Source organism: Zeus faber (genome assembly GCF_960531495.2).
Source record: "Zeus faber genome assembly, chromosome: 2".
Taxonomy (NCBI): Eukaryota; Metazoa; Chordata; class Actinopteri; order Zeiformes; family Zeidae; genus Zeus; species Zeus faber.
In genome coordinates this window covers 46,025,125-46,040,188 of record NC_137189.1, presented here as the reverse complement: position 1 = coordinate 46,040,188, position 15,064 = coordinate 46,025,125, and the positions used below count along the sequence as shown (strand labels likewise).

Here is a 15,064-nt window from a genome sequence, read left to right as displayed (position 1 = left end):
TTTTCTTTCTGTCGCTCTCTTTTCTGAGCGTCAACTACGTTGGTATCGGGATTGAGTACAAGAACATTTTTACCAGTACAGTACATGAGCGCAGTGTCGGCCATGTAAATTTGACCGGCACAGAATCTGAAAATATATCTAACACCGATCGTCCGATCACCAGTCATGGCCGATTAAGCTGAAAACCGGCCGATGCATCTCACGTTTTTAATTTCTCATTTTTGTGTAGGTTCAGCTGGCATTTCATACCTGCGTATTTTGACCAAGAATTGCGTGGGTTGGCACACAAAATGCGTGCAGGTTGGCAGGTTCTGTAACAGGAACACTGGCAGATCCTAATTGAGCTCTTGTTTGCTTTCCCACTGCACCTAGGACCATATCTATAGCTCTATCCCGATAACCAAAATCCCAGATAATATCTACTCCCATATCACAATACCCATAATGCACTGACATATTGGCCGGCCCTAATGGTATGTTCGACAAGTCCCTGTCGTTCTCACCTTGGACGCGCTACTGGTTCGGGTTTTGGTGAGGGTTTCTTCCTTCTTGATGACTATCTCCTCTCTCTTCTCCAAGTTCTCCTGCTCGAGCTTCATCAGCTCCCGCTGAATCTTTTGCCGTTTCATCTCCAGCGACAACTCGTAGTCGTAGTCGCCAATGTCAGAGTCTGTAAGTCAACCCGACAAATAGCCACAAAAGTGAGCGTCATAGCAAAACTGACGTCGGGTGCCCCAGAGCGGGCCCCTGCCAAATCAAAACAAATGTTGACGCAAATAAATAATTACTGCAAATTAGTACGAGAACACCAGTTTGGTCACAATGAACCCTGTTATGAACCTTGCCTTGACAACTCAATCGCATTATGCCATCGCGTGTTCAACATTCTTACCTTCGCGGCTAGCTTCCCACTCAGCGGGCTCTTCCTCGCTGGCAGGGGTGCGCTCCTTTGTGATCTTTATATCCTCCTTCTCCCTGTGGCGAATTCTGGAGGAATCTCTCTGCTGCGGCACACATGCAAACAGAATGAGAGCCAGTGGTAGTGTAAGGGAAGGGGTCCTGTAGGCTAGGTCGCTCAGCGTAGGAAATTGATTAAATGGCTTACGAAAATCCCCAACCATCAAGTGGAGGTTGAGGATGACGTAGGAAAAGGGGGCAGATTTACATAGTCGTCTTTCCTACGCTGGATTTTGACATTTTTTTATTTAGACTGAAGAGACGACTGAAATTTCACGAACCTTTAAAGAGGACAGTCGAAGAGGAGCGTCGAAAGCTGCTAGATTCTAGTTTTTTACATAGAATTAATCAGAAACGAAATGGAAGAACACACTCACTCTAGCTATGGGCGATGTGGGCTCGTCTAAATCTCTCTTCAGGTTATCAGCGTCAACATCGTGTCTCTTATTCTTCATCCTCTCCCGCAGATCACCAGTGGGCCTCTCTGCTGACCTGCTTGGCAACGCACACAAGGATGGATATTTAAGTATTTAGACATTAAAATATATGTTCGCTATTTTTCAACCAAGGCCAAAATGTTTATTCCCATAACTTAAAATCCGCACTAAACTAAGAGACTAGAAATAGGAAGTTGTGTTGCTTCCTTCTGGCAAACTACTGTAGTCAATGTTACGCTCTGGATGTTCTACAGCGATTGTAAAAAGTTTGATATAACATGTGATGTTGCCATTATTAAAAACATAATCAAATAAAGGAAAACAGGAAAGTCCAGTTCCATGTGTCAACGTATTTTTTACCGGCTTCAGACTTTGCCCCATCTGACTGCGTTTGTGCACAGTGAGAAGCTGCAGCAGAGTGGTAAGTATCTTCAGCAAGTTTGTGCTCGGAACAGTTATAGCCTCAATGATAGGAACCAACACCTGAATAACGCCTGGGTTGAAAAACAGCATACCTATCCTTTAGTAGGATGCTTTTGACCAGTTAAGTATGATAAGAGCTGAGAAACCGCAACAAGCAATGAGGGGGGAAAAAAAACAAACCTCAATCGTATGCGAGCAAAGCATGCAATCAGACATCCCTACCGGCTAAAACTAAATCCTTTTCCTCGTGGCTGAGTTCCATGTGTGTAGCGACAAGTGCTGCCGTAGCTGCAATTTCCGGTCTTCAACCAATTTCTACAATGACTCTGAAAGACAGAAACGGTGAGATGAGATATGTTGATAATAACCAATCGAAGCACAGGAGGATGGCTGAGCGCTGCATTCTTCCTCAAAACAAACAATTCATCATAAACAGACAACTACAGTTAAACGATAAGAGGGATCTAGTGAGAACATGTTCTCGGGCGACACCCAATGGCTTCTCAGACATACCACATAATCATTTATTTGTTTATGTGCTGGGCAATTTAGGTGCTTTGGAGTAGAACGCATGTAATTAAACATTTGTTCATTCTAAGTACGTGTTGTATTAACAGACATTTTCATACTAACATTTTCACACTCACTGCAAATGAATATAGCCCTAAACACCAATGTTACAGATCTCACTGAATACCAATAACTGGAAATGAGTCTGGAAAAATAACCAAGCCAAAAAAAAAAAACAGGACATCATTCATAAACTTGCCTTGTTTCAAACCAAGACCGAGGGTCTGAGACTATTTTAAACCATGGCGGAAAAGGCTATTTCAGTTGCCCGCAAAACCGCCCCCATAGAGATAAATATTTACAAGATATTGTATAGATTTATAATGAACATTGACCCAGATGTTACATTATTGGTTGGTTTGATAATGCATCGCTCAGATCCTACAAAACCAATAGAAACAAACTCCAACTACATTCAAATAAACCCAACTATATGTAGACTATTAATTATTTCCTTAGCAAAACACAATTTAGTCTACCACATCCCACCATAAATGTAATGTTATGGAAGATAATGCAACAGTTTATAGCTACACAGACTGTGTAACCTGTATTCCTACCGGTTCCGATAAAAAAAAGTATTTCACTGAAACAACCCATTTCGCATTCAAATAACCAAATATAACGTAATAGATTTAACAAAACTCCCATACACCTTGTGAACAGTACACGGGATGTCGTACACCCACGAGACAGATCTGGCAAGAAGCGTGGGTCGGGCGAAGACTACCGCTACGAATTAGATCGGACCCTCACCCCACAGGAATCTTTACTAAAGCCGCCGTTATGTTTACAGTGCACAGGTGTTAAACACACCCCCCTGATGTCCTATTTTTCCCTCTCTAGGCGTGCTCGGGTAAATTGACTCAGCTGGGGCTAATCATCATCAGGACACACCTTTACAAGCGGGAAACCGTTTCATATTCATTAACGGAAGAATACAGTTCGTAACTCTGAACACGTACGTCGGCAGCATTACTCCCGGTGCTGGGTCCGAGCCGTTCAAACACACTGGGCCGGCGAGAGGGGGCGGCGGCGGCGGCGGCGGGGTTGTTACTGCTGCTGCTGCTGCTGGTACTGCTGTCAGATATGGTTTTAGAATTCTCCACTGTTACTTTCCGCCTGATCTTGGACATTCTGCAGGACTGCAAGTGCAAAGAACTGTGTTAATTTCAACAGTGATCAAATGCGTGAAAAAACTTCTGAATACTTCTTAAAAAAAAAAACTATAAACAACTTTCAGTTGTTTGCAAGTACTTCACTTTCAGGCGTGTGCGTTTGTTCCGGTAAGGGGAAGCTGGTAAATAAAAGTGGGTGATAGGGTTTTATGAGTTGGGGGAACATCGATCAATATAGGCCTCTATAGCGGAGGCCCATTTCAAATTGCACACACCCATCTGCATCTCATCTGTCTGCACCACGATGCAGTAAGTTACCAAGACAAATTCCTTGTACAGGAAAATGCATTGAGTCCAATAAACTCATGTTATCACAACACTGTAAATATTATATTGTAATAAATAGTTTTACACCTTGGTACACAGTGTATGTGAACATTTGAATCTAAAATCCACTTTCCGTGGTTTGATAGAGGTATTGTTTCACTCTGGGTTTCTTGCATATTGCCACGTTTTCCGGTTAATGTGGGGGTGTCATTGTGTATTGTTTTTGAAATCCCCCTATTGAACAGCAACCTAGTTCCACTCCACAGAGCTCCGTGCCACACGACCCGACGAGGTCCCAACTCCGAGGCGACGCCAACGCCGGACGACGTCACGTGTGCTCACCTTTCGGGCCAAGGCGAGGTCTCGCTCACCCGCCCCGCGGACGGCATCGGTTCGAAGGCTAACACCGCTGAAAACGACACGGGTCGTTCAGCGACCCCCGACCCCCAGGTCGGACGCGCCGACACAAAGCCCGACGCCCGCGAGAGGTTCAGCTCCGACCGGCGTTCGCTTGTGAACCGGAACGCGAGCGAAAACAACCCGAACCTGGCGACGAAATGACCGGCGCGGCGGGCGGCTAGCAGCTAGCCGGCTAGCAGGCTGGCTAGCTGGGCCTGCGAAGCCTCCGTGCGCCACAACGTCCGCCGCGGCGCCGCCAGGACACAGTGCAGCGGATGGAATGAAGCGTGTCTCACCCAAAATAATGTATTCTGTGTCGCATCTATTTTTTCCTTTATTTTGTTGTCCGACACGCGAGTTAACAGTACTCCCGAGACATCGAGGTGGTTTTATTCATTTGTTTTCGGAAGCAGCTCCCCTGTGTGCCTTCATGTTGGCGACGGGTGCGCGGTGTGGCCGCGGAGGCGGGGGAGCGGTTGTAATGTCGCCCCCAGCAGGCGGACGGAGGCAGCCACACAGGACTTGCGCATGTGCTTTTTATTTTTCACAGACATTTTCCGCAATAAACTGCGGTCTGCGTAACACCCGATTTTTCAGTGTGGAAGAGGATTAGGCCACATGGAAATAAATGTGGCCTTGCGGAAAAGGCCCATGTAATCTACGCCTAATTATAGGGTGGGGAGTCGGAATTTTGACTTTGATCTCAGACTCAACCAGGCTTTATTCTCACTGTTAAGGTTGTATTAACCCCATTTATAAAACTATCCTCTTGGATTTCACTTAAATGATCATTCTGCGCCTTATTGAGCCATTTATGATTTGGATTAGTACTTATTCAAATTTTTACAGTTGGACTAATTATTGTATGTATGTGTTGTGAATGCCCGTTATCCCGCTTGTGTACTTTACGCCAGATAAGACAGGGCTCTCATTCTCACATGGCACTAATTATCTTCCGTAAAATGACCACAACAAAATGACAGCGTTACAGTAATCAGTTCAGTATTACAGTATAGAGACACCGCCATTTGTTGTTTCACAAAGTGCCCTGCGTTTTCTCGATGACCCGGAGGGTGATCGATTTGACAGCAATGAGAGCTTCGTTGCAGGCTTTGGAAATATCAGACGGTGGAAGGAGGAATCCATATTTCCCCTTGTCCTGGAGCTCAAAAGTGAAGGAGTACTTGATCCCAAGGTTGTAAGCCCAATCATCCGAACCACCGGGAGCCAGATCTGCGATTGGAAACAAATAGAATACCACAGATTATTATAGAATAGAGCAGAATAGAACAATATATATATATATTACAAAAAAATAAAAAAGGCTAGATACGTGGCTTGTGAACAATTTGGAAAAATATATTTATCATCAGCTTAGGCCAACTCACATATCGTTTCTGCTCCGGCACCGTATTTGTAGGTGTTTGAGTAGTATCTTCTGATTTTCTCAGCCGCTTCCTGAGCCATCGCAAGCTTTGAAAAATCCCCCAAAACACAACAAAAAAAGTATTATTTCTTGTCATTTTACTGTCAATAATCAACGGTTTAGAAATCATGCTCCAGCCGATTTGATTGACCGATTACTACAGTGAGATTACTGTTTGGTAAAAAAAAAAACAACCCAAAACATTCGGAACCGTGATATATTTTGTCCCCTGTAACAAATACTGTTTGTTTTCTGTAAACATGAATTGGCAATTGGAAAAGAGGAAAGCTGTTTATAACTTTACTTAAAAAAAAAAAAAGAAAAGGTCAGAATAACGACCAGATTGATCGACTGATAAATTGATTGACTTACTGAATTATGTACTAAAGAGCCATTAGAGGGCCGCTCACTTTATGGAGTGAACCACTTACAAGGTCATCATGGTTCTCCGTTTTATTAAACGTGTAGGAGTAGGGGAACAGCAGCATTTGTGAGTAGGAGTGGAGGGAGATGTAGAGCTTCACAGTGTCTTTGTGACTCCGCAGGAAGTTGGCCACCGCTTTAGACTCTGGCTCCGACTCCGGGAACTGACCGCAGTAGATCTGAGAGCAGGGCCTGTTAGAGGCTCCTTCAGCTGGAGAGTCAGATATGAAATATCTGAAATACTTTGTTTTCTCTTCCACTACGATTATAATATTTTATTAAATTATATAGTTAATACGTAAATAATAATGATAATAATTGGTTATTATAAAAGTCATTGATTATTGTAGTAATAATAATAATAATAATAATAATAATAATAGTAATAATAATAGTAATAAATACAGCTGCAGGCAGCAATACATAGGGTCCACTTTAGTCATGTTTGGTACATATTACAGTTTTCCGAGTTCTGTGAAACGCAGCACGAGTTACAAGAACTAGGTTGGTGGAAAAGGGAAACGTTCTAATCCGTTCGAGAATGGAGTCACAGTGTGTAATCGTTCTCCCTCACTGCAAGGCTCTCAAAAGAAACTGCACATAAATACCAATAAAAAGGTTAGCTTTTATTTGTAAACTTAACTTTACAACGGCCCTGGTAATTTAGAATAATCCTGAGTGAGCTGTTTGCGTATACTATTTAGTTTCTGCGTCAAAAAGTCATTGGTCGACTTTATATTTTACATCTGTGCTGCGGATCAATGTTGTCCAACATATCAGAAATAAAACGGCAAAACGCTGATCTCCCGTCACTTCCAAAGCATTTCCAGGGAACGCCGCTCCAGCGAGACACAAAACCTGGGAGGAGCGCCGCCCCCTTTGCACCGTGCGCGCCCTCGTGCTTGGGGCAGGTATAAGCCACTAAAATCAGGCTGAAGGTTCTCTACAAATGCTGCACAAATTATGCATTGTCACCAATTCTAAAGCTCTTGATAATCATTGTAGCCTCTACTTGAGAGTGGGCTGACCCACTTTAGCAGTTTATTTAAGAGATAAGAGAGGGTTCAAACTTTGGGCCATGAAGGCAATGTTTGCAATAGTTTTACCACTTCCACTTCTTTCACGGTGTAAAATGTCGTTTTATATTGTATTGCCCTCCCTTTTAACGTGTTGTGCTTATGTTTTTACATATTCGGCAATTGTCCGCTACTTTATTACATTTCACTGCATATACTGTATGTATGAAAGTATGTATATGTATGTGACGAATAAACCTCTTGAATCTTGAATCTTGAATCTTTCTCGGCCGGGTCTCTCTTGTAAAAAGAGGTTTTGAATCTCAACAAGACTGGTAAAAAATAAATGATGAGCAAACAAGCATGGATTTAGCCCTCGGACAAGCCGCAGAGTGGAGGTACTCTGGAGAAAATGTGTTTTCTGGCACCAAGAACGTACGCCTTTGTTATTAAACCCAGAGAGGACTCTGTGCACTCTGCGGCGGGGCCCCGTCACGCGAGTGGGAAATAAAAAAAAACACTTACTGCACCAATTAGCATCGAAGTTCCTGTTCAAGTCCACTCCAAAACATTTGCTGCCGTTATTATGAGAACGATTCTTTCTCCACATCCGGTCCTGATCCAACAGAAGGAAAAAAAATATCAACGTACAGGGTTAAAATGAAATTAGCTTTTGATCAATGCATCATTTGGCATGACTTGACAGGACGATAACTATGACAGGGGTTCAAACTCTACATATACAGTCAATTAACTATACTAAATGCCCAGGGACATAAAATTTTTACCTTGGTCCATGTATACTTGTATCCATCAGGATTCATAACCGGTAGGACATAGACATCCATGTTGTCCAGTATGCTTGTCATGTCTGGGTTTTGCTTGTAAGATCCTATGGACTGTGAGTGAAAGGGAAAGAGTCCCATAAAAATATATATTTTTGTTCTCAAAAAATGGGAAGCTCACAACACAGTCAGTAACAGCTCCATTCACAAGTCTCAAAATAGCACCCGGGCGATATTGACAAAATTATATTATATATCCCTTTTTTCCTGCATTGATTAGAACAGCTGGAACAGTCTATGGAGTTCAGAAAATTGCACAACACGCAATGCAACCTTAAAGACAACATTAAATTAACACAATATGACAATCACCAAAAAGCAGATGATATCAAGTGTCATATCACAATATCAATATTATAATATAATATATTGACCAGACAGATAGAATCACTCTTTATGTGCTGGTACATGACGCACTGCACATCCTGCAATTTCTACAGCAAGTGGATTTCCGTAAATCGTACTTACGTATTGCAAAAACCACAAACAGAAAGCAGTTGAGATCCACTCCCTGCCATGGATTCCACAGTCCAGCCATATTGCGTTCTTGTTTGGTCTGTCATCCACAGACACCTGAGAGACAGGGGGTTGATTAAATATCAATCAATCAAGCAAACTTGAGAGAGATATATTGTGTGTGTGTGTGTGTGTGTGTGTGTGTGTGTGTGTGTGTGTGTGTGTGTGTGTGTGTGTGTGTGTGTATATATATATATATATATATATATATATATATATATATATATATATATATATATATATGTGTGTGTGTGTGTGTGTGTGGGTTTGTTTATTTGTTTATATATAAATTTGTTTATATATGTATATATGTTTATAATAATAATAATAACAATAATAATAATAATAATAATAGCTGCAGGCAGCAATACACGGGATCCAGTTTAGTCGTGTTAGGTGCGTATTGTTTTCCGGATTCTGTGAAACGCAGCACAGGGTTGTTGTTTTTTGTACAATTTTCCGAGTTTACATTGAACACCGCATCTGCTCCTCCGGTCTGTCATCTGAACGGCTACGCAAAGCAACCAGGTCTGCACAGGGCACCCGGAGATAAAGCCTGGACGTAACGTCGGATGGTGATGTCACAAAGCGCCCGGCTGCACAAACTAATCAAGGTATGCGAACGTACTTCGACTTTCGTTAAATTTAAAATGTTTTTTTTTTTTTACTAATTCCTGCTACGAATGTAGATCCATGTGTATAAAACTTCCACCACAGGATGTCTGAAAGGTCCCGGTTTCAATGAGACCTCAACCATGTCCTTAGGTTCGGCGATTGTCGTGTTCCAGACATTTTTAGCCGGAAAAATGCCAAGGAGAAAAATAATAAGCATAGCTGCAGACAGCAATATGAAGGGTCCAGAGTAGTCGGCCCTTGGTTAAAGTTCAAATGGACGAGTGTACTTTGGCTGTCTGTCTGTCTGTTCCGGTGTGTTTTGTGACTGCAGAAGTTCATTTTTATAAACCTATAAATGAACTCAAATGTACAAATCTTTGAATCAAAATAGGACTTTCTTCACATTTCTTCACATTTCTTCACACAATTCAATCTTCCTAAGGCTATATATAAATGACATCCAAATAAAAAAAGTCAGTTACATTACCCCTGTGGATTTTTTTGCAACAGACTACTGACTACTGCCAAGCAACAGGGCTCCCACCCCCGCAGGCTGGACCCCGAAATATGCATAAAGATGAGAGCAGTAGGAAAAAAAGTTTACACTTGAGGGGGTTGTCAGACTTGCTGCATTGCATGCAAAAAGTTTCTATACTCTACACATAATCATGATCATCGTAACCATCATTAGCAAATATCATCACAGTTTTTATATAAATAATTCAGTGACCGCACCTTTAGAACATAGAGGGGTCGCTTCTCAAACGATGAACCGATCAGAATGGTTTTGACCATGTCGGGGTGCTCCAACGTGGTCCTGTTTATCCAATAATAGATCTACGACAGAGAGGGTCAAATTCTACAGATACTGTAATTCTAACAATAAATGTTGAAATGTTATTCATAGTCATGTAGTCATTATAGATAATGTGATTTTCTAGGGTTGTTTTTTCCAGCCCGCTGGCAATGCTGATCTGCCATCATATGTAACGTCTCTATGTATTACTGTCAATTAGAACTGCAAGACGTAGTCAATAGGAGGCCGGCTTCCCACAGGGAGAAAAGTAGATTCCCCATATTGTCCATAGTGGTGACTATCCATTGAAGTATATGGGTTTGAAGTTTAAATTAGAGGCCTCTGTACTGGATTTGTTTAATATATAGATTCCACAGGATGGGCATGTAAATCAGTACTTAGATTCACCAAATCATAATTATTGTGCTTAACATAACTCTCATGCCTCAAAAAAAAAAAAAAGGATTGTTTCCGATCATCTCCAAATATCACTTGCATTCTATGTTTATATACTGATAATGTTTATCATCAGCTTACCATTTCAATGATCATTTTTAATAAATACAAACGCACAGATTCAAGTTAATAAGTGGAGTTGACAACCATACGTCTTCAAGACTATGATATTTCTCATAGTAAGATATGCCGCTTCGCGGGTCTGTGCTGTCGTTCCTCGTCTGAATCTCGGTCAGCTCCCTGGTGTTGGCCAACATTACCCTAAAATGATCACATTCGCCCAAATCAAACCTTAATAATGCAGATACTCTGACATGTGATAAAAAAAAATACGGGTATCAGTTTCTTCTGACGGACGACGTAGGCCCTACCGGTGGGTTATGGCATGTGTCACCAGCAACTGCTCCACCGTCTCGGAGCTGTGGGCCGGGACAAACAAGTGGACCTCCGCCCCTTCTCTGATGTAGAGGGGCGAGGCCGGCTGCCACAACACTGTCTAAAAAAACCCAAAACGGTATTTAACGGTGAAAATCGACAATAAAAAAAAATACAACTGTATAAGATGACGACGTGACTGGAGACGCGGAATAAAGGTCATAAAGGTCAGTAAAAACAGCAAAGCGCCAGCATCATGAAGAATGTGGATGAGCTGTTCAGAGTTTTACCTCATACTCGGAAGAAATTCTCTTCAAGACGTCGACTTGCTCTTGTGTCTTTGGTATGATTGACAAAACATGGTCGCTAAGTAACAAAATATTTTTTTTTTAATAACAAGTAATGATAGTTTTTATAAAAAAGGAAATAACTTTAGAACTGGAAATCTGCCACATACAATATTTACTTGTGTTCTACTCAATATTGCTTAATGGGTGGTTAATCACACACCCACACACCCCCACACCCACACACACACACACACTACTGCTGCCTGACTTTTGTTTTGTATCTTTGGCTATTTGCGTATATCTGACATTTAATATGAATTATATATTTTTTTTTATCCAATATTAAGCTTAAAGCTTTTCTTTTTTTCTTTTTCTTTAATGCTATGGCCCTTACCGGTTTGCACCAAAGCTCACCTGAAGAAATTCCTTGCATATGCAAATGAACCTGGCGGAATAAAACTGACTCCGGCTCTGATCGCAAAATCTCCTCGAAATGTGTCCAAACCCTGTCACGAACACTTGAAAAAAAATGTACTTACTGTTCTTGTGCGCATTCTCCAATCTTAAAGACTTGGATCACATTGAACCAAACCACAAGAAAAGTTACGAGATACTTCATGATGACAGAATCCAAAACTTGTGGCCCATGGTTTTAGATACGCTAGAGGGAGTCAGGCTGTATTGATTTAAGTACTGTTTGTTTTGAAGTTACATAAACTTTACTCTTTTTTTTCCCCTCTCTGATCCGTCATCATTGCAATGTTCTAGGTCATGAGCAATGTTCATGTTCTGCTACTTTCTTTCTTTCTTTTTTTTTAGAAGATGAGTATTTATTAAGTACAGGTACAAAGTTTTAAGAACACGCAGCAGGAGTCTGTTCCGGAAGAGGGTCCCGATCTCTGGCCGGCTGGTTAAATAGTCGCTGGCGACCTCTACCGGTCGACATCCCAATAGGTGCAGTGACCCTAGATAGTGTAAAAGCTGAACATTGCTTTGTGACACAAGTTTGACGTTTCAACAAAGGTACCAAATAACATGACCCTATATGGTTACATTGAAAATCAAAAGAAATGGCGGTAAGTGTGATGACCCATGACTGTTAGCAAAGAAATGCATTATTTTTCATTCATTCCCCCCCTTGGAGATGGGACATCTTCCTACAGCACACCACAACAGAAAACAAACCAACAACCAACAACCAATCTCATAACACAAACTAAAAACAAGCAAAAACAAAACAAAAACAAGACAAAAACAGGACAAAAAGAAGCCTCAAACCAATCCAACATCAATAGGTACAGCTAAATGTATACTAAGACTAAAACAGGAACAAATGCAATAAAATAAAGGACCGTTACACAAGAAATAAATGGTATGCCAACAAATAACATGTTGGGTTGGGGTTATCAGAAAAGACCTAACCCTTGACATCCAGTAAAACCCAGTGGGAAACCCAGGAAGTCCTTTTGATGGAGGTGCGCAGGAAAAAGATGACTGATAACAAGTGGGGGGGGGGGGGGGCTGGGCCAGAGGGCATCCGACGGGATGTTGAGTTCTTCACCACCTCCACATCTAACTCTGAGGAGCTCCATGCTTATAGGGGACTTGCCTCGTCGGGGACCACGGGCCGTAGCCCACAGCCGGATCTCCATTTGGCCAGGGTTGAGGGTGTATCTGTGGAAGGGAAGCAAAGGGGAAGGTTCAGGATCAAGGTTTAGCTACCTTCTTAACATCCCTTAAAAATTCTGAAATATTCACTTTGATTTATTTATCCTCAGCATATCCACTTTACAAAGTGGCCATTTATATTTTCTCCTATAAGTGGCATCAGAGGTAAAGGAATCATCACTGAGTGATGATGGGAGAGCAAAGGAAATTAAAAGAAACTCAATTAAATTAAATTAATAAAGAGGGTCTGAAAGAAAACAAAAAAGTTAGGTTGTTGGTTACAAGCAGCATAATATCACAGCCAAATAGAAAACATGAAGGATATAATGTTTGAGGAATAGCGGTCGTAATGTGTGCCGAAATATTATGTTTAAAAGTTGAAGTGGGGTAGGGTGCGGGGGAGGAAGGCATATTCAGACGTTTTACTTAAGTAAAGTCACTATTTGCTAACCTCCCACCACAGGCTGGGTCCACCAGGTCTGTACTCCAGGTCAATCTGTGTGGGAGGTAATTTGGGCCAGTTCGTCTGAAGTGAATGTCCACTCATGAGTCATGTATGGCGGACAGCGGGATAGGGCAGATTCTGTGTGTCGAAGCAGGACGCAGTTCTTCTCCTAAGTTCAGGTGTGCTTTGGTGCTTTATTTAATTGAAAACCAATGAGTTCAAACACAAGCGTAAAGGTTCATCATAAGCGCAATGGCCAGTACAGTGGTACCTCGACATACGACTGTAATTGGTTCTATAAGAACGGTCCTATGGTAAAACAGTCGCATGTCGAAACAATTTTTCCCATATGAATTATGAAATCATGAAGGGTGAAAATAAACAATACACAGCACAAACACAGAAAATATGAAAGAAATATCGATAAGCCATGAACTACGTGCACACTACACACACCATGTCGCCTGCCGACTGGCTGCCGACTGGCTGCCGACTGGCTGCCGTCTGGCTGCCGTCTGGCTGCCGTCTGGCTGCCGTCTGGCTGCCGACTGGCTGCCGACTGGCTGCCGACTGGCTGCCGTCTGGCTGCCGTCTGGCTGCCGTCTGGCTGCCGTCTGGCTGCCGTCTGGCTGCTGACTTGCCAACTGCAAATTTCCACGGTCGTATCTTGGAGCAGTCCGTCGCAAGTCGATACTAATTTTGGCGACTATTGCTGCTAGTATCTTGGATTGGTCGTAAGTAGATGCGGTGGTAAGTTGAGGTACCGCTGTTGATCGACTCTGTGACGTCACGCCCATCATTGTTACAAACATGTTTTTTTTTTGTTTAAGGGAGCAATGTAACCCTCATTAAATGTGCTCCGAATACGTCTGTGGCTTACATCCCACGAGAGCGGTATCAGCCATGTTCAAATCATAGTTGTGATTCGAACAAAGCGCTGCATTTGTGAGATGCATCGAGCATAAATAGGGAGCGGAGGTGCAGAAATGTTAAACGCCAAATAACATATGCAGAAGCGGTGTGGATAGCAGGCCCACAAAGCACAAATACTTTTAGGCCTACTGCGTACAAATACTTTCCACTTTGTAGGCCTACAGTACAGTACAGTGCATGAATCTGTGCCGCAGCGATGTGGTGGGATCATTTATGGCAGATCCAGGGTAAGTTTTCCGCGCTAGATCATGGACATAGTCAACGTAAGATGGATAATCAGGCTGGTTTCAAATCAGCTCCGTGCCATTTCACCATCTTCAGAAGGAAAAAGAAAAACCCGAAACATATATATATATTGTAGATATACACACACATTTTTTTATAATCAAGGGAAACTGACAAAGCGCAAATTTATCGCACATGATAATTTTAACGTATGAAACGTATTCAAGTATGTATATGTATGTGACGGATAAACCTCTTGAATCAAATACGATAGTGGTCGTACATCTGGCAATGCTGTGTGGATTGGAAAGGATGGCAAAAGTAATATTTTAACAATTTCAGTAATACAGTAATTAAAACTTTTTTTAAAATATATATTTTTTAATATATATAAATAAATAATAACGAATACAAGACAATCACACTCGAACGAGCGTCTTAAGCTAAAATCGATGCCTCGCTATTGAAAAAAAGAATTGCGTGCGTGCGTGTGACGAAGTGTAGAACAAACTCGGCCCGCGGTCACAATGGGACGCGGCGCTGGACGGCGGCGTTCTGAGGACGTGTCTCTCGCTGAACTTCCACCGCTCACGTCTCCGTGTGTCGACGAGTCTCGACCAAGTGCCCGCGAAACGACTCCGGCTCACGGCGTCGATCCGCCCCCGCCCGCCCCTCTAACGTGTTATTGGAACGATTATAGAAAAAAAAATCGAATCGGATTTTTTTTTTTTTTTTGGTTTGTTTGTCGATTTCCTTTAAATCGATTCTTGATTATACCCTGTATAAAAAAACAACAACAAGGGA

At 42.1% G+C, this 15,064-nt stretch overlaps 2 protein-coding genes across 2 annotated transcripts in view; both read right to left on the bottom strand.

The window, feature by feature from the left end:
- Positions 1–4,669, bottom strand: part of zc3h13 (zinc finger CCCH-type containing 13) — a 30,973-nt gene extending 26,304 nt beyond the window's left edge. Inside the window, exons 1-6 of the mRNA XM_080021664.1 lie at positions 4,528–4,669; positions 3,353–3,532; positions 2,040–2,143; positions 1,335–1,449; positions 893–1,004; positions 504–670 (exon numbers count right to left, since the gene is read on the bottom strand). Of these exons, the coding sequence (XP_079877790.1) occupies positions 504–670; positions 893–1,004; positions 1,335–1,449; positions 2,040–2,143; positions 3,353–3,523 (669 nt within the window). The 5' untranslated portion in view covers positions 3,524–3,532; positions 4,528–4,669. The remainder of the gene's footprint in view (positions 1–503; positions 671–892; positions 1,005–1,334; positions 1,450–2,039; positions 2,144–3,352; positions 3,533–4,527) is intronic.
- Positions 4,670–5,267: 598 nt separating this feature from the next.
- cpb2 (carboxypeptidase B2 (plasma)) lies at positions 5,268–14,007 on the bottom strand (the record flags this gene model as incomplete). The annotated part of the gene is made up of 13 exons (XM_080023938.1): positions 5,268–5,464; positions 5,620–5,704; positions 6,089–6,291; positions 7,622–7,712; positions 7,885–7,995; positions 8,410–8,514; positions 9,808–9,909; positions 10,477–10,585; positions 10,696–10,820; positions 10,990–11,065; positions 12,599–12,663; positions 13,559–13,746; positions 13,983–14,007. The coding sequence occupies 13 exons, from the start codon at positions 14,005–14,007 to the stop codon at positions 5,268–5,270; spliced, it is 1,482 nt and encodes a 493-aa protein (XP_079880064.1).
- Between the last annotated feature and the right edge of the window lie 1,057 nt (positions 14,008–15,064).